The sequence below is a fragment of the Rattus norvegicus genome, chromosome 4 (assembly GCF_021556685.1).
Source record: "Rattus norvegicus strain SHRSP/BbbUtx chromosome 4, alternate assembly SHRSP_T2T, whole genome shotgun sequence".
NCBI classification, from domain to species: domain Eukaryota; kingdom Metazoa; phylum Chordata; class Mammalia; order Rodentia; family Muridae; genus Rattus; species Rattus norvegicus.
This window is the reverse complement of record NC_141537.1, coordinates 106,293,063-106,311,903: the sequence shown is the minus strand read 5'-3', so window position 1 is coordinate 106,311,903 and position 18,841 is coordinate 106,293,063. Positions and strand designations below refer to the sequence as shown.

The 18,841-nt window shown below is 43.9% G+C and overlaps 1 protein-coding gene across 1 annotated transcript in view; it reads left to right on the top strand.

Annotated features, from left to right (window-relative positions):
• Dnah6 (dynein, axonemal, heavy chain 6) overlaps positions 1 to 18,841 on the top strand; it is a 213,022-nt gene that overhangs the window by 121,609 nt on the left and 72,572 nt on the right. The window contains 9 exon segments of the mRNA NM_001419792.1: positions 225 to 356; positions 1,278 to 1,449; positions 3,080 to 3,226; positions 4,442 to 4,515; positions 6,813 to 6,967; positions 10,310 to 10,541; positions 13,453 to 13,605; positions 15,846 to 15,986; positions 17,785 to 18,027. Coding sequence (NP_001406721.1) covers positions 225 to 356; positions 1,278 to 1,449; positions 3,080 to 3,226; positions 4,442 to 4,515; positions 6,813 to 6,967; positions 10,310 to 10,541; positions 13,453 to 13,605; positions 15,846 to 15,986; positions 17,785 to 18,027 — 1,449 coding nt within the window.

Below are 18,841 nucleotides of genomic sequence, written 5' to 3'. Positions count from 1 at the left end.
CAGAGTGGTATTTTTAAAGATACAGCCCTGATGTTGCCAACTGCACAACTAAGACCTTGGTTTTTCATCATGAAATAAGGGTGTGTAGTGACCTCAGAGTCCTGGGATTGCAATGCTGACTCATAATAGGTCCTCAAAAGAGTGTTTCTGAGTCCTGATATTAGGGAGGGCAGACCTTATCTTTTCCTCTGCAGGGTGACCCAAGTTGCTTTCTCTCCACACAGGATGTAACAATTGTATCAGCATGCGCACCTCCAGGAGGGGGTCGCAATCCTGTGACACCCCGCTTCATCCGACACTTCAGCATGCTGTGCCTCCCCATGCCCTCAGAGCACAGTCTGAAGCAGATTTTTCAGGTGAGTGCAGATTCTAATTTAAATAAGACGGGGCAAAGAAAACATGGACTAGGGATCTCATAGTCAAAATATCAAAATAGTCCACTGGATTTCTAAGGACTCCTTTCATCTCTTTTCTAAGCAGGAAGCATGTGACCGTGGACACCCAGACAGCAGCTGGGTGGTGTATGCATTATTGACGTCTGTACCTGTGGTCTCACAGGCAGACCATTTAGGCATGCAGACAGATTTTATATGGCATTTACTCCTAAAGCAGGCAAATCTCTTCCACCGTCCAGCCCTTACCTCTGCACACATTTCAGACATGACCCCCAGGTCTGGATCCCCTGCTTAAACCACACAACACTCCAGGCAGCTCCAGTTCAACACTCTGCAGACAGACTTCGTTGACTGTCCCACCATCACTGTGAACAATGAGCCGTCTTTCTCCTACCTGAACTAACCTCCCTGAGGAACCAATTCCTCATCTTCTAAACAGGAAACACATTGTTGCCTTAACCTGGAAGCACTCATCAGAGCATCCTGTGACGGGAAACGTTACTCTGAAAAGAATGATGGCAGGACACGGGTCAGTGGGTCATGCCATCTCCAGTCACCCAAGGTGGGGTCTTGGAGGAGGCTACAAATTGACAGAGAGGGAAGAGAACCCAGGAACAAGAGAGTTCTTGAGTGAACACAGTCATGGAGACAGAAAATGGGAAGTTCATGGGAAGTCACAGACCAGCTATGAATTCCATCAGCCAACCCAAACAACCACACATCACAAGGAAGAGCTTGAGAGCACATTCTGAGATGAACAAGTGTTCAATGCACAGGTGCCTTCATCTTAGAATTTAGCCTAGAGTTGCCATGGAAAACAGTATCAAAACTGAAGTACATCGGGTTAAAAAAAACTCTCTCCATTTATGTTTCTGATTCTAGGCCATCTTGAATGGCTTCCTGGCTGACTTTACAGAAGCAGTAAAGCAAACTTCATCAAACATTGTAGAGGCCGCAGTTGAGATTTATAACAGGATGAGTGTCGATCTCCTGCCAACCCCAGCCAAGTCCCATTACGTCTTTAACCTGAGAGACTTATCCAAGTGTGTGCAAGGTAGTGTTCTCATTTTTGCTACTGCATTGTCATTGCCCTCCACCAAATCTCTCAAAATCTTGTGCACCAAGGTGTCTATGACTCAACTGGACAACTCCTAGCATGATGGTTAATCTCAGTTGTTCACATGATGAGATCTAGAATCACCCAGGAGAGGACCTTCTTGGCATGATTAATTGAGATGGGAAGACCTGCGCACTGTGGGCGTCACTATTCCCTATGCTTGAGATCCAGACTATGTAAGAAGGAGGAAGTGATCTGAGCATATTCTGTTTCTCTACTTTGCTGTCCCTGTTGCCTGGCTGTGGATATACTATACACAGCCACCTCACCCATGCTTCTGCTCATATGACTTCCCTAGAGAGATGGACTGGAACTGTGAGTAAAAATCTTGGAGAAAAGCCCTCCTTCTTCCTAAGTTGCTTTTGTCAGGGTGTTTTATCACAGTAACAGAAAAGTAACTGGTTCACAGAATATAATTTATTCAAGTCTCCTTACACCCCTACCTCACACTGAACTCCAAAACCTTGTCAGATCTCCAACTCCATCCCACTTGTCCCTTCCAGCTAAGGGTGAGGAGTAGAAAGCTGAAAAACAGAAGCAAACAGACCAGAGATGCTGCATCCCCCAAAGCTCCCAGACGCCCTGCCTTTTCCTATCCTGACCTGAACTGCCCACTTTCAAAGTTCATCTGAGATTTGGTTCTTACAATCCCCACATTGCTTTTATACTATTCTCTTCCATTAGATCATCCCCAGCATCATTTTTGCAAATCCAGTAATACATCCCACTTTTAAAAATTAATTCCTCTTTTTTTCTAGAAAGACTTCTAAAAAAAAAAAAAACCAGCCTCTCCAGTTCTAACTTTTCTATGTGTCAATCAAAGCTTATACCTAACACTGGACCCAACCCTGTTTCCCATAGGCCAGAGTTCAGTGCTTGGCACTGCCCATTACCCCATCCCAGCAGCCCAGACTGCAAGCTCTCCTGTTCCCCACTGTTTCCCTGGCTATTGTCACTCCACTGTCATTGACAACTGTTTCTCCTCCCTGCTTTAACATCATGACCTGGGCTCTGTACTCAGACAACTTTTTGTTCAACCTCAGTCAGTCATCTGTTCCAGATAGCAGCCTCTCCTCTGAGCATGCTTCCCACATTCTACATTCTCCATGCCCTCACTCGGGTGTTCAACTGGACTTCTTAAACTTGCAGATTGAACGTAGGTTTTTAGCCAGCTGCAAGGATGCACGCCTTTAATTCCAGCACCCAGGAGGCAGAGGCAAGCAGGTCTCTGTGAGTTCTAGGCCACCGTGGTCTTCATAGTGTTCTAGGATAGCCAGAGCTACATAGTGAGACCCTGTCTCAAAAAAAAAGAAGATTCTTGCTTCATCCCTCTACCACTGGCCACAGGTAGGTATCCTCGCCTTAGAAGGGACCATCATTGACTCCTCTGGCCGTGAGCCTTGATGACCCCCACCCACTCCATGAACAACTTCCCCTTCAAAATACCTCTCATCTAACCACTTCTTTCCATCCCAAGCTGGACTTTGGTGTTTTCTACTTTATTAAACTGTTATAAGAATTCTATAAATGCAATTTTTCTCCCCCCCCCTTTTTAAAAAATACACAGGTATTCTCCAATGTGACCCGGGAACAATAAGAGAAGAAATGCAGATATTTAGACTATTTTGCCACGAATGTCAGAGAGTGTTCCATGACCGCCTGATCAATAACGAAGACAAGCACTACTTCCATGTCATTTTGACAGAAATGGCCAGTAAATAACTTTTTTAGTTGTGTTTTTTTTAATGTTTAGAAATCAGAAAAGCAATATATATATACATATATACATATGTACATATATACACATATATATGATGAATTGCTAAAGTAAAGGTTTGATAGTCTTAATCAAGTATAAATTAGAAGTAGAAACAAGAAAGTGGACAAATAAAATTTTGTCTAATAAGAAGTGAGGATAACATTTTCCTCTTTTACAAGGAATAGAGACAGAGTATTGATGACTATGACAGCAGAGAGAAGTATAGAAAGGAGGCAGTCTGAAATGATACAGGAGGGAGCAAGAGAAGTTTATGGGTGAACAGAAAAACAAACATCACAGCCTTCCTTCATAAGGGATCTGTGTGTGTGTGTGTGTGTGTGTGTGTGTCTGTGTGTGTCTGTGTGTGTCTGTGTGTCTGTGTGTGTGTCTGTGTGTGTGTCTGTGTGTGTGTGTGTGTGATTATAAGCACACCCATGTAATACATATGTCATGTATATGACATAATGGAGAATCTAGGGGTAAATATATGTACTTATAGTTATATACAGACCCGTGTGATGTGTTTATGTGTGCATGTGCACGTCACACATGTGTGATGTCATGGGGAATCTAGGTATATATACAGACCCATGGTGTACACATATGTTGCATATATATGACATGAACACAGCTAGGTTTAGTTAGGGAGCAGAGGATTAGAAGGAAAGGGAGAAGAGAGACAAAGGATTAAAATACAAACAAAAACAATGCTCTGCACGTATCAAAATGGCATAAAGAAACCCATTATTTTATGTGCTAACTAAAAAAACATATTTTTATCTGAGTGTAGTATTTCATTTCTGTAATCCCAGTACCCGGAAGGCTCCAGCAAGAGGATTGCATTAAATTTGAGGTCAATTTGGCTACAGCATGAGACTGCGTCTCAAAAAAATATGCATTTATTTTTTTAAAAGATAAAAAGAAATAATGATAATTCTAAAATGTTTCTTTTTATTTAGTAATGATTCAATATTTACTATTTAGCCAAAATGTTTAATACTTACTAAGCAATGAAATCTGGGAAATCATCCACCCAGCTAAGATGGCATGTTGTGGACATGGCTCGCCCTCAGTTTTCATATCAACAGATGAGAATGTATAGATCTCATTAGAAGGCTGCACTCAAGCTGATCCCCACAGTAAAGTTGCTTTACTTTACTTTACAAACAGACAAGCACTTTGGGATTGCGATTGACCTGGAATACTTCCTAAGCAAGCCCATCATATTTGGTGATTTCATTAAGGTGAGTGGTCCATTGCCTGACTGCACTTAAAGGTATTTGCTGTTTTCCAAATCAGATTCATCTACGCAAGGATTTTTGCATTTGTGAAGATTAAACATCTAAGCCAAGCGTGGACGAGCTCCAGTCCCATGGGCCAAATCTGCAGGCTGCCTCATTCTTATAAATATGGTTTATCCCAGCACAGCTCACTCTTTTGTGCCCAATGATAGCAGAGTACAGTAGCAGAGGCAGAGACTGGGCGCTCTGCAACACCAAATATCATTTACTCTCTGGTCTTTTGCAGCGAAAGTTACATATTTTTGGGGGGATCGTGCAAACCAGAATCATCAGAAGGAGGCAAAGAGGCTTAGTTCCTTTACTTGGGACCAAGTTCCTATGTTATACCTAGCCGTGCAAGTCCTGATCAAATTCTTCCAGTTATGGAAGCTTAATCATCAAAGGAGTTGCCCTCTTCATTTCAAGAAAATTAATCAGTAGCAAAACATTCTTATATTTAACTATGTTTTATATTATTGTAAGTTTCTTTTCCATTCATCCAAAAGCATCAACACACGGGCCTAGTTTTCCCCTCTGAACCTTCCTGGAACAAATCTTCCATCCTCTCCCCGCCCCCGCCCAACCCCACCTATACAGCAAATTGCCATCTGCCTCCACCAAACTGACCCTCACTTGGGGAATATGCTCTTGGTGTCACAGGTCAAGAGCCACACCCATTTGCTCACCAAGGTCCCAACTTCACACACAGATCAAGGTACATAGCTGCCTGCCTACCAAAGCTAATGATCCGATAATAAATTAACTGGTTGTTCTATAAGCTACATGCAGGGCCTCACTCCAGATGAGTATTACCACCTGACATGGGGGAAAGGATAGTTTATTTATGCGAAATATGACTATTTAAAGTATCATCAGAAATGAAGGCCCAGCAGCCACAGGTGCCTATGTAAGTCCTGTACAGGTTAAAGCTGTCAGTATCCCCCCCAACAGGTGGGAGAGGAGCTCAGGAGCTACACGCCTGCCTGAGGAGCGACTGGCAACTGGTGGCCAATGGGGGAGGGAGAGTCAGTTTTATTCAAGGATGTGGTCCTGAAGGTTGATTGCCCTTGTATGCTCCAGCGGGCAGGCCTATGCTCACAGTCATACAGGCAGTACTGATTGGACTCCGTGGTTGTAAAATTGAATCAACTAATTAATTCTTTTAAAAAAAATCAGACAACATGAATTAGAAGGGGGTACAGAGGGAGGTCTTAGAGGAGTTGAGGGGAAGATGGATATAATCTAAATATATAAATTATCAACAATTTTTAAAAGGAAAGACTAGGTCAAACACAACAAAGTAAGTAAAAAATAAATAATAAAGCCTGAGGGTTTGTTTTCACAAATTACATTTGATATGTAATTTTAGTGATAGTATAATCAAATAAAAGAATAAAGAAAGCCTGGAGATATGGCTTAGTCAGTAAAATGCTTGCCCAACAAGTATGAAGACATAGGTCTTAGTTTTACTGCTACGAACACACAACATGACCAAGGCAACTCTTATAAGGACAATATTTAATTGGGGCTGGCTTACAGGTTCAAAGGTTTGGTCCAGTATCATCAAGGTGGGAGCATGGCAGCATCTAGGCAGGCATAATGCAGGAGGAGCTGAGAGGTCTACATCTTCATCTATAGGCCACTAGGAGACGACTGACTCCCACGTGGTTAGGATGAGGGACTTAAAGCCCACGCCCACAGTAACACATTTACTCCAACAAGGCCATACCTCCAAATAGTGCCATTCCCTGGGCCAAGCATATTCAAACTACCACAACAACAGAAGTCCAAGTCCCCAGATCTCCATGTAAAAAGCAGTATGTGTATGCGTACAGTATATGTAGCATGTGTCCAATAGTGTACACATAGCTAGCACATACCTAGCAGTAGCAATATGAGAGGCAGAGACTGGGGGATCCCTGGAAACTATACACCAGCCATACTGGCCTACTTTGCAAAGTTTGGCCAGTAAGACAGACACTAGAAGGCTTCCAAGGACAGACATCATCCACAATAGAATATCTGCAACTTCAAATACACACACATGCGCGTGCACACACACACATATGTGCGCGCACACACACACACATTAAATGATTTCGAACTCCTTTCTGCATGTACTTTATTGCAGAGATCATTGGCATTGCAGCCTACCACTGGAAAAGGTGGAGTGAGATAATTTTCCAGATTATCTGTGTGTGTCATATGTCTATATACGGTAACTGACCTAACTCGGTGTGTTCCCACAAATCACCTTACAGTTTGGAGCAGATAAGGCTGACCGCATCTACGATGATTTACCTGACATAGAGAAAATCGAGAATGTTCTTCAGGACTATCTCGACGACTATAACCTCACAAACCCCAAGGAAGTGAAGCTGGTGTTCTTCCAGGATGCCATAGAGCACGTGTCAAGGTAGAGTGCCGCAGGCTCCCGGCAGACTTGATCAAATCTGTTTATCATAAAAGATATAACTTTAGATGCATTAGGAGATGAGTTAAAGGACCATAGAAATACACGATGCTGGACTAAAAGATATTTCATAAGGCTTTTAAAAGATTTTATTCATTTACTTGTGTGTGTGTGTGTGTGTGTGTGTGTGTGTGTGTGTGTGTGTGTGTGTGTTGCCTGAGGTAGCCAGAAAAGGATGTTGAATTCCTTGGAGCCAGAGATACAAGCAGTTCTGAACTGCCTGATGTGGGTCCCAGGTCCTCTGGGAAAGTGGTATACTCATAATTACTGAGCCATCTCTAGCCCCAAAATATATTTCTATATGCCCAAAATAAATACAGAACGAATTTCCTATGGAATTCCATAGGTCCTTATTGCTAAAAATTAGACTTATTAATGTGTATGGGGTGTTGTCTACATGTATCTATGTGCACTGTATGCGTGTCTGATACCACGGGTGGTGAAAAGAGGGTGTTGGAGCCCCCGAATTGGATGTACAGGTGGTTATAAACCACCATGAGTGTGCTGGGAACAGACCCCAAGTTCTCTGCAAGAGCAACAAATGTTCTTAACCACTAAGCTGTTTCTCTAGATCCTGTGATTGCAGAGAATTAATCAATTTTATTTCTTTGTTTTTATTCTTGTCTTGTTACAAATAGTATCTAAAGTGGCTTAAAAGATATATTGGGCTAATTACACATGTGCCTACAAAGAGAGCTCAAGGTTATAATAAACATCGTTGAACCCGGATGACAGATCAATCTGCTCAGAAGTGTGACTCCTCCCACTTTCAGCTCTCTTAGAGGGACATTCCTCTCATGTGGGCACTGAGCCTGAATCTCTTCAGTCCTCGAGATACACACCGCTTTATAGAGTAGTTGATGTCCTTTTAGACCATTGCAAGGGTTTAAGTGACCTTTCCAAGTGAGCCAGCATTTGTTTCCTGTGACTTCTGGTGTCAGGTCCCTCCTATGAATCAGGAACAATAATGGTACTCAGTGAGCATGTAAAGCCACGATACGTGGCATCATGTAATCGTCACGGTCCACTCTCAGCTCTGTGTCCCAGTCTCTTGGTGAATGTGGCTCAGAGAATGTTCCACCGGGCTTTTTAGACACACACCGATTGGCTTCGTTTCATCATTGTCTCTCCTGGTTGTAGGCTGCTCTCTTGGGTGCTTCTTGTGGTTTCGTCAGACAGTACCTGGAGTGCCTGACACATCTCTGTCGTCAGAATCTCTCTCCACATGCCTCTCTGTGACAGCACTAAGGGTGTTTGGGCTTCACCAAATGATGGCCCTGGCACCAACAACAAGAACAGAAGTCAAATGGCCTTATGACTTAGCTATTCCATCATATCTATTCTTTCTGTCAAAGCAGCCCCACAGACACACCCAGGCTCATACAAAGAGAACAGTGCTCTAGCCCTTGATGGATCACAGAACAAACTGGACCAGGAATAATATTGCAGCCGACTTACAGATGATGCCATGGAAAACTTAGGCACATTCTCCCAAGTCTTGCTCATGATGGCAGGCTTAGGAATCCTATTCAAACCTTTGTCTCTAACTCCACTGTAGGTCTCCCAAACCAGAACAGGCCCAATTTTTCCTAAAAGCTCCAGAAGTGCTTTAGAATTATTCTCGTGCTACTCCTAGCTTCATCCTTACCAGGCATACCTATCCTGGATCATGCCAACAGTACAAAGGTTGTAACCCCAGCACTTGGAAGAGTGAGGCAGGATTGCTACAAGTTTGAGACTAGCCTGGGCTATTATACCAAGACTTGTCTCAAATCCTTCTCTAAAAATTTATCCTGGATCTATGGTGTTCCTTATTAAAAGGGAATTTCCAGCCTTCCCTATGCTTAGCTCCATACATTTCTAATATTGCACTTTAAAAGCGGTACCCATATACAGTGACAATCAGTTTGAAATATTAGTGAGTGGGATGTCCCTTGATCTACAATTATAGCAAAAATTTAGCAGCTTTGAGGGTTCATATTCATGTTGGCCACATTTTAGTGCTGGTCCTTGTTCAAACTGACAACCTCAAGGATTTTTTTCACATAAATAAAGTCTCCCATGTGTCCTACATCTCTACTCTTAAATTCAAAAAGTCATGTTTGTCACAGCTTGCATTATAAGATGACTATTTGCCTGACACTGGGTTGTCAAGATACTATTTGGTTCCCATCTGTTTTCTTACCAACATACCCACATGCTATATCTGAACAACTTTCATTCCCATAGAGAAACCTCATTTAAAACACTGATGGTTGGTTGGGGATTTAGCTCAGTGGTAGAGCGCTTGCTTAGGAAGCACAAGGCCCTGGGTTCGGTCCCCAGCTCCGAAAAAAAAGAACCAAAAAAAAACAAAAAAAACACTGATGGTAGTTTTTAAAGAAGTTATTTTTACATTTTCTATTTTGTTTTTGAGAGTTTGTTGACACCATCACTCCCTGGGGAGGTCTAGCATCATCGATATTGAGATGTGAACTGCAAGGGTATTACTCCCTCTCACACTCCTCCTGCCTTCTCGGATTGTTTTCTAATTTAAATTTTCCTCTTTCTTCTTCTGTATATCCTCTTACTCACTTAGGATAGGTGTAGAGATTGTCTCTGATCCACAATGACATTTTTCCCTCCCTCAGTCTCTCACCGTTGTCTTGTAAAACCACACCTTGAGGCCTGTTGTGTGGCCATCTCATGTTGACTCATTTCATAAGGGAAATCTCTTATTCCTATTTTAGATGCTTGCAAAATTTTTAAGTTGTGTCAAAAATGTTGATCTCAGGAATAGAAGTAGATGCGATTCCAACCCTTGTGCGCGCGCGCGCGCGTGTGTGTGTGTGTGTGTGTGATATAGGGTATCACAGGAATTGAAGCAGGTGAGGTAGAAGACATGAATGCTAAGAAAGAGAGAGAGAGAGAGAGAGAGAGAGAGAGAGAGAGAGAGAGAGAGAGAGAACACAGAAGCAAAGGGAGGATAAGCTATGGGGAGTAAATACAATTTTAGAGGGCACATGACAGCAACTACAGAAGGAGAAATAAGAAAGGCCGGCCTCAATGGCTTCGGGCACTTGCATACCTAAGGCAGAGAGCCACCAGCCCATGGCGAAGCACAGGAGAGAAGGAGAAAGGAGCCAACAATAGCATTCACCCAGCCATGATTTGCCTGAGATAGACTGATTCTCCCTTGCAGTATTCCGCTCTGCTGGCCACAGCCATCCCCACTGTAGCAGGTCCTCTCAGCTGAAGCCATGCCTGTGAACATGAACTCAATCTTCCTCGCTTTGCTTCCTGCAGAATCGCACGGATGATCCGCCAGGAAAGGGGCAATGCACTGCTGGTTGGTGTAGGAGGCACGGGAAAGCAGTCCCTCACGAGACTTGCCGCTCATATATGTGGTTACAAGTGTTTGCAGATCGAACTTAGCCGGGGGTATAATTATGACAGTTTCCACGAAGACCTGAGGAAGTTGTACAAGATGGCTGGTGTGGAAGACAAAAACATGGTTTTCCTTTTCACAGACACCCAGGTACATATTCAAACAGTGAGCACATGGGGTTACAATCCACTGTGAGCACTTGGGGTTAAAATCCACTGTGTTTTGAGGGTGAGTAGATTATAGAGGATCACTGTCTCTGCTAACAGATTCCCTACACCTTATAAAAGACCTTTATAGCCCAGTGTCTTGTTTATTTTGAGTTTTTTTAAACAAGGTTTTTCCCTTTAAATTCAAAGTATTTGTGGTCAGAATTTAAAAAGCGCTATTCTTTGGGGAAAGGCATAGACAGTGGAAGGTTATTGTCCTAGTTTCAGTTCTGTTGCTGTAATCAAACTGCCTGGGGAAATGCAGCTTAGGGGAGACGGCTTACTTTAGCTCCCAGTTTCTGGTTACCATTAGTCGTAGCACAGAAGTCACACTGGCAGGACCTTGAAAGAGCTGGACACACCACACCCACAGTGAACAACAAAAAGAAGTGAATCCGAGCATGCTCACTTTCTTTCTGGAACTCTGATCATTTCTCCACTCTTACACGGTTCAGGACTTACTGCTAGGGAATGGTGTTGCCTACATTGGGCTGGGCCACCCACATCAATTAATTAACTTATTACAATTCCCAACATGCTCACAAGCCAAGCCACGGGAGCAATCGCTCACCTGGACTCTCTTCGCAGGTGATTCTAGGTTGTGTCAAATTGACAGTTAAGGCTGAGCACCACAGTAATAAACTCTTTATTTGGAAGTACTTATAGAAACTCTATGTAAAACTACTGCACTCAAGACTGAGTTTCAGGTCAAATTAACTCTAGAACTCAGTAGTATTCAGTGGCCAATATGAGAGTTTTTAAATTCTGTAGCAGAAGGCTTTCATACATACATTACGTACATATGCATGCATGTGTGTGTGCGTGTGCATGCACGCGTGCGCGCGCGCACGAACACACACGAACACACACACACACACACACACACACACACATCATTTAAAAACGTTCTTAAATCATGATATGCCATTGACAGAGTGTGGAGAAACTCAGGCTGCTACTCAACAGGTAAAAGGAACCAGGGATTGATCCCCAGGCCTAATATGGTAGGAGAGACTGGCATCCTGAAAGTTGTCCATACACACACACACACACACACACACACACACTAATGAATAAATTCAAATTTAATAAAATGTTAAATCTCTGTTTAGGAATAATGAGATAAGTATAAATACAAATTAGAATTTAAAAACCTTAGGAAAAAACAAAACTAGTTTAGCTAAAAGTTTAGGAAGAAGGGTAAGTGAGAAGAGAAGCAATGAGAATTAAGTAGAAAACAACAAAACACAAAGTCAGCATTTGTTCTGAGGGAAAATCTACAGCGTTATGAATAGCAAAAGACTTAACAGAACCAAGACAATCCATGTTTCTAATGCTTTCTCACTAATTATGAGAAGAGGCCCATTTCAGAATGTACAATTACCTATTCAAATTTAAAAGAAAATCTCAAGATATAGGTGGTTGCAAAGTCTAAACAGACTCTTTTACCAGAAATAATTTACTGTATTCTTTGAGAATTACATACATTTACACTGTCCTCCAACTCCCCCAGGACCTCTGTCACATGTGTTCCTCCCAACTTCATGCCCTCCTTTTTTTCTCTTATTACCTACGTATGCACGGGTGTAGGGCAATCTACTAGGGGCTATCCCCTTAGAAAAAACTGACTCACCCAATCTCATGGGCCATCAAAGATTAGTAGCTTCACAGCCAGAGAGTGGCCTCGTGGTCCCCCTCCCCATCCATGCTGGAACACTGACAGGCCTGAGCGAGTATAGGACTTGTGCAGATAACCACAGCTGCTGTGTGGGCCATGAGTTCATGGCTACATCATGTCTGGAAGACGCTGCTTTGTGGTAGCCCCCTCTCACCCTAAGACAGAAGTCAATGTGATTAAATTTGCCCTTGCTTCAAAAAAGCAAAGACAGGACAACTGAATTCTCCAATAGGAAGCACTTAGAGAACCAGAACTAACAAAAGGAAATGTTAAACATTACTAAAGTCATGCTTGACCTAAATGAGAAGTAGTTGATATTCATGTACTTTAAATGCTAATCTCACTCTTGGGGATTTCGTCCATAAAAATAATTTGCTCCCAGCTGAGAAACAAAGCTTTAGGCATAAAGATGAATTGGTAATATAAACTATATTGCCAACTATTTACACCCATGGAAATGCAAGGCACTTTGTCTCCATGGTATGTTGTTTTCCCATGAGATGAATACAGAAGTGTGGTTTAATATTTACAATAAAACCATAGCTGAATGGAGCAGAATACTTGTACATATGAGTTTGGTGGGTAAGATGTTGTGCTATTAAGTTTTAACTGTCAAATTGACACAAGAATAACCTGGAAAAAGAGTTTCAGTCAAGCAATTCTCTAGAACAGATTGTCCTGTGAGCATGTCTGTGAGGGACTGTCTTGATTGTTAATTAATGTGAAAGAACCCAGCCCACTGTGGGCAGCACCATTCCCTAGGCAGAGGGTCTCAAACAGTAGGTGAGATTGAGGAAGCCATCTGAGCATGAGCAAACAAGCAGCAAAGGTAAGTTTACTTCTCTCTGCTTCTGACTGCAGATATTATGTAACTAGCTGCTTTGAGCTCCTGCCTTGACTGCAACCTGGAATTGTACTTCAAATAAGCCCTTTTGTTCCAATGTCATCTTTGGTCCAGGGTGTTTTAATCACAGCATGAGCCGTGAAAGGGGAGAACAGACACAAATGCCCCTCAAGAGACAAAACAAGAGAGGAAGATGGAAATCACTGCTAGGACTTAGGATGCTATCTATATAGGGTTTAAGTACCTTTTAAAGGTGGCAATGGTACCTGTCAGTTTTGGAATGAATGCTCGATAACTTCATGTAACAACTGTAGCACTTTGCTTTTCCTGTAGATCGTCGTTGAAGAGTTCCTTGAAGACATAAACAACATCCTCAATTCGGGTGAAGTGCCCAATTTATTTGAGAAGGATGAGCTGGAGCAGGTTTTAGCAGCCACCCGACCGAAAGCCAAGGAAGTTGGAATCTCTGAGGGGAACAGAGATGAGGTAGCACATTCCAGAATTATTATGCAGCTCTCCAAGCAAAGATGGCCTTGGCCCTTTTGTTTGGTAGACACAGTACTCCTGAAGAGTACATGGGCAGATTATTTTTATGTGATTTTCTTTGTAATTCTATTTGTTTTCTGTGTTTAAAGTGTTTGCTCACTATACTTTCAGAAATGTTCACAGATGCAGCAAGTCCCATTGCCCACACAGAGATTACAGTCAAAGAGCCCCTTGTTCTTCTTTGAGCCTGTACTTACGCCTGCAGTGTGTCTCCTGAGGAAGGCTGCAGGCGCTAGCCTAATGTTTGCTATCCTCTTGTCTGGCAGCAAGGTCCTGCACAATGAAAACAGAAATGTGCGTGCTCTCTCTCTCTCTCTCTCTCTCTCTCTCACACACACACACACACACACACACACACACACACACACACACACACACTATAGCTGATACCCACCTCCATTTCTCCAGCACCATGATTTCAGGCACACCAGCCCCTTTCCTTCTCTCTGCACCTCCTTCCACTTTGAGGCTATTATCACTGGATAGTTAATGTGTCCCCTGTGAGAACTGCCCTGGGCCAGAGATAATGATAAGTATAGTCAGCAAGTCTACTTTGGCTACCTTATGCCAGAAGGGACTCATTAGGGAGGTGTGGAACCTCAAGAGGCCAAAGAAAGAGAAACAGCCGACCTCTCAGAGTGAATGTGACCTCATTCCATTTCCGTTGTGTGAAAACAATCTGACCAGAAGTAATTTTAGAAAGGATAGGATTTATTTGGCTGACAATTCCAGTTTACAGTCCCTGATAGCCGGGCAGTCAGACCAGGAATTGGAGAAGGCCATCTCACATCGCAGCCAAGAGCAGACGAAAACCAAAAACAACCCGGCTGCCTGCAAGCATCTGCTCTTCTCTCACATAGAGTTTAGTGTCCAGTCCATAGAATGGTGCCTCTCACCACGGGCTGTGTTTTCCTTCACCAATGAATAATCAAGACAATCCCCCACAGTCATGCCCACAGCCACGCCCACAGCCTTGCCACAGCCACGCCCACAGCCATGCCACGGCCACGACCACAGCACGCCTGATGTGGATATTCCCTCACTGAGGCTCTTTTCCAGGTTCTCCCAGGTTATGTCAAGTTGGTGACTAAAACCAACCATCACATACATTGTGGGAATAAACAGCCAAGGAAGCCCAAGCCTCTACAGTACCATCCCTGCTCTAACAGTGAGCGGATGACCAATCACTGTGCCCCTGCTAACAGCCACCAGCCACAAAGCAATGTATCCTCCTCCTGGGCAGAAACAGCTGACGGGAGGTGTGATGTCTGAAAATAATCCCTCCAGGGCCACACCACTTCTTTCAGGCTTTCCAGCTACAAAGATAAATGCCAGGACCCTGCCCCTTCCTCCTGACTGCTGTCTGTCCTAAAACAAAACCCATGAGGTGTCTCTCCACTTCAGTCAAGAGGTCATACACAGTGCTCAGATTGCAGTGGAAGCTGCACAATGTCCCTTTCTTTCTTTGGGACTGACTCCAGGGTCTCACACATTTGGTAAATAAGCCATCCACCATTGACTCCAGGGTCTCACACATGGGAAATAAGCCATCCACCATTGAACTCCAGTACTCCATTTTAATTGTTTGAGACAAGGTCTCACTAAATCCCCCAGCGTGACCTTGAACTTACGCTGTAGTTCAGGATGGCCTTGAACCTTCAATCCCCCTACCTCCGCCTCCTGACTAACTAGAATTAGAGAACTGTACCACCACCCACTTTGTCTCTAGCTGTCCTTTTTAGTACTTTCAGAGTGCATGAGTGTTTTCATTGTTTTCCTGTTGCTATAATAACAATTACCTAACACAAGCAGCTCAAAGATGAAAGGGTTTATTCCGTATCATAGTTCATTATGGATACATGGTAACAAGAGCTTGAAGCAATCGCATGCAACACATGCGCAGTTAGAAAGCAGGGAATGAATGTGTGCATGTCCAAGCCCAGCTCCTTTCTCCACTTTATAAAGTCCAGACTCACCTGCCTAGGACGCAGTCCCACCCGGACTTAAGACAGGTCTTCCCACGTCAAGTCACGTGACCAAGACCAATGTGAGTCTAGATTTTGTCAACCACACTGAGTGTAGGTACTTACAGTTCACCTAGCTATGCTCAGGTAACATCCTCACTGTGTCCCTTGTTCTCTCCCCCTTATTTTCAACTGAAAACTGATCTTCGTTGCCAGGTGTTTCAATATTTCATCAGCAGAGTACGACAGAAGCTGCACATAGTTCTCTGCATGAGCCCGGTTGGCGAGGCCTTCAGGTCCCGATGCCGGATGTTTCCATCCCTGGTGAACTGCTGCACCATTGACTGGTTTGTCCAGGTGGGTGACAGCCCAGGATATCCTCTGTGAGAAGACAGATTTGCTTGTTTTAGGGGACTGCCACACTGAGCACATCTCATGATCCTTATGTTAGTTGTAAAGGCTTCTGGGAAATTACTCAAGACACAGGATGATATTGATGGTCACGGAACGAAGAGAAAACACGATTGGTAAAGGGAGGGGAGGCCACTGACACATTGTGATCCCAACAAGAGCTGTCACAGTGCGTGGCCAGGGAGAGAACTGGAAGGAGGCAGAGCCAGAGATGGCCCGGCAGTTAAGAGTTAAGACTGTTCTTCCAGATGGCCGGGTCTGACTCCCAGCACCTACGTGGTTGCTACAGGTTGTCAGGAATACCAGTTCCAGAAAATCTAACTACCTCTTCTGGCCCCCAAGGGCATCACACATGTGTGGTGCACAGACATATGTTTATGCATAATACCAATACACATAAAATAGAAATAAATAAACCCCACCAAAAGAGGGTATCAGAGCCAGCGAGTGTAAGCAACGATCTCACAGCGTTTTCTTGGGCAACAGAAAGACAGGAGAAAGGGCTGGAGAAAGAAAGTGGAGTCAAGAAAGCCCTATCTTTAATCTTTTATTACATCATTTATTAGGGGGAGGGGGCACACCACAACACTTACACACAGGTCAGATGTCACCTTGTTGGCGTCAGTTCTCTCCTTCCACCACATGAGTCCGGCAGTCAAACTCAGGTTGTCAGTCTCTGCAGCAAAGCCTTTAACCTGCCGAGCCACCTGGCCAGTCCAGAAAGAACTACTTTTGAACAGCAATTTTAAACTCTGGGTGTGTTGATAAAAATGATCCAGGGGGAGAGTCAATACAACATTAAGCCTCGTGGAACCGATGACACTGACTAGCAGGGAAGCATGGGGTGCAGCTGTCCCTGAAGGAGCAGTGCCCTGGGTGACAGGAGGGGAGGGCTGAGAGGTACCAGTGCAGAAGGGAAGATACCGGGGTTGGGTGAAGAGCTCAGTGGCGTCTCCTTTGCTTCTGATCTTTTCATTCATGTAGCAAGCAAAAGCACCCACTGGAAGTAACTCAATGGGGACACAGAAGTGGAGAGACCCGCATACAAAGCACAACACTGATGAGCTAAGAAAGGAGCTTGTCAGAGACGCTCTCGGGGCTGGTCTTCATGAATGAAGGGGGAGCGAGCCAAGCATGGTACTTATAATCAGCACCCAGGAGGCTAAAAGCAGAAGGATTGCTCCTCATTCAAGACCAACCTGGGCCCCAGAGCGAAAGACCCTGGCTCAGAAAACAAGCAACTCTCAGGAAGATGAGAGGGAGGAGAGGGTTTCTCTACAGCTGTGCTCAGCTGCCCAGCAAGAGCACAGAGTAACTAAGGGTCACATGTGACCAAGGCTCAGGGGAGCTTCAAACAAGAGAAGTGGGAAGGTCAAGGTTTACTATGGGACAGCGATTCCACTGACAGACCGGACCTCGCTACTGTAGCACAGGGAAATTTAAAGGTCCTTGGACTTTTGCCATTCTCTGCATGGAATTCCAAAGATAACCTCCCATTGCTTCTAATCAGCCGATGTCTATCAGCAACTTCTACGTGCTTGACACTGTTCTGGGGGCAAATTGGTGAGCAAATGCAGACCTGGGTCCCCTGGAATAAGGTTCAGTTCACGAAACCCCAAAAGCAGGAGTAGGAGTTAACTAGGCGAAAGAAAGAGCTAGACCAAGAAGTCCCAGACAAACACTGTTTCTTAATTGTTGAACCGTGTGTTGTAAAGGTGACCGGCAGGATGTTTTTCATTTACAGTGGCCCAGAGAAGCGCTTCTGTCCGTATCGAAGTCATTTTTCTCAGTTGTCGACACTGGAAACGAAGAACTAAAAGAAAAACTTTCCCTCATGTGTGTGAACGTGCACCTGAGTGTCTCCCACATGGCAGATCGCTACTACAGCGAGCTGCGCAGGCGCTACTACACCACGCCCACCTCCTACCTGGAGCTCATCAATCTCTACCTGACCATGCTCACTGAAAAGAGGAAACAGCTAGTTTCAGTATGTTTAGTTTTGTCGAACCCCACCTTTTTTGTGTGTGTGTGCTTAAAGCCAAAACTTTGGAGGGTGAATAAAAGATCTACACACCCATCTCGTCCCAAATGCTAAGCTTTCACTCTACCATGGAGCTTCATCTCTCTCTAAAGAGCTATCTCCGAACCAAACTCACAACCTATAATGACACCAAAAAGGGGACTGGGGGTGGGGTTGTTGTGTGCTGCTAGGACCTCTCCGGTCCTGAATGTTTATATTTTCCTTCTTTTATTTATGTGTTGTTGGTCCAATAGAACCAACCCAGTAGCACAGACGTTGAGCAGGGACCTCACTGTCTCTGTACGGTTTAACATGGACGAAAGCTCTCTGATGAGCCACAGAGATGGGTTCTGAATGCTCTAACATGTGCTGATGGCCAGCACCATGACCAAGGGCTTCACTGTCACTCTCCATGCCACCCGAGCTCTGCCTCTTACGTCACAATCTTGAGCCTGTGATGAAAGGTCTGTAAGCTTTCATCTGTAAGAAGATAACCCTAAACTGGGAGAGATACATGTCTTCAGTTCCAGCACTTGAACTGTGGACGATGCAGACCAGAAGTTCAGGCCATCCTCAGCTACACAGTGCACTTAAAGGCTAACCCATACTACATGAGATCTCATAAGAACAAAAATTCATAAGAAATTTTTCGATTTAGAAAATAAGCTTTAGAAATACTTACAGTTCCTACTTGGGTTGTTGTAAATTTTAAATAAGATTCTGTGAAGGGAAAAATAAATACGTAAGGCACGGTGCTCATGACATATTTAAACTTTGGCCC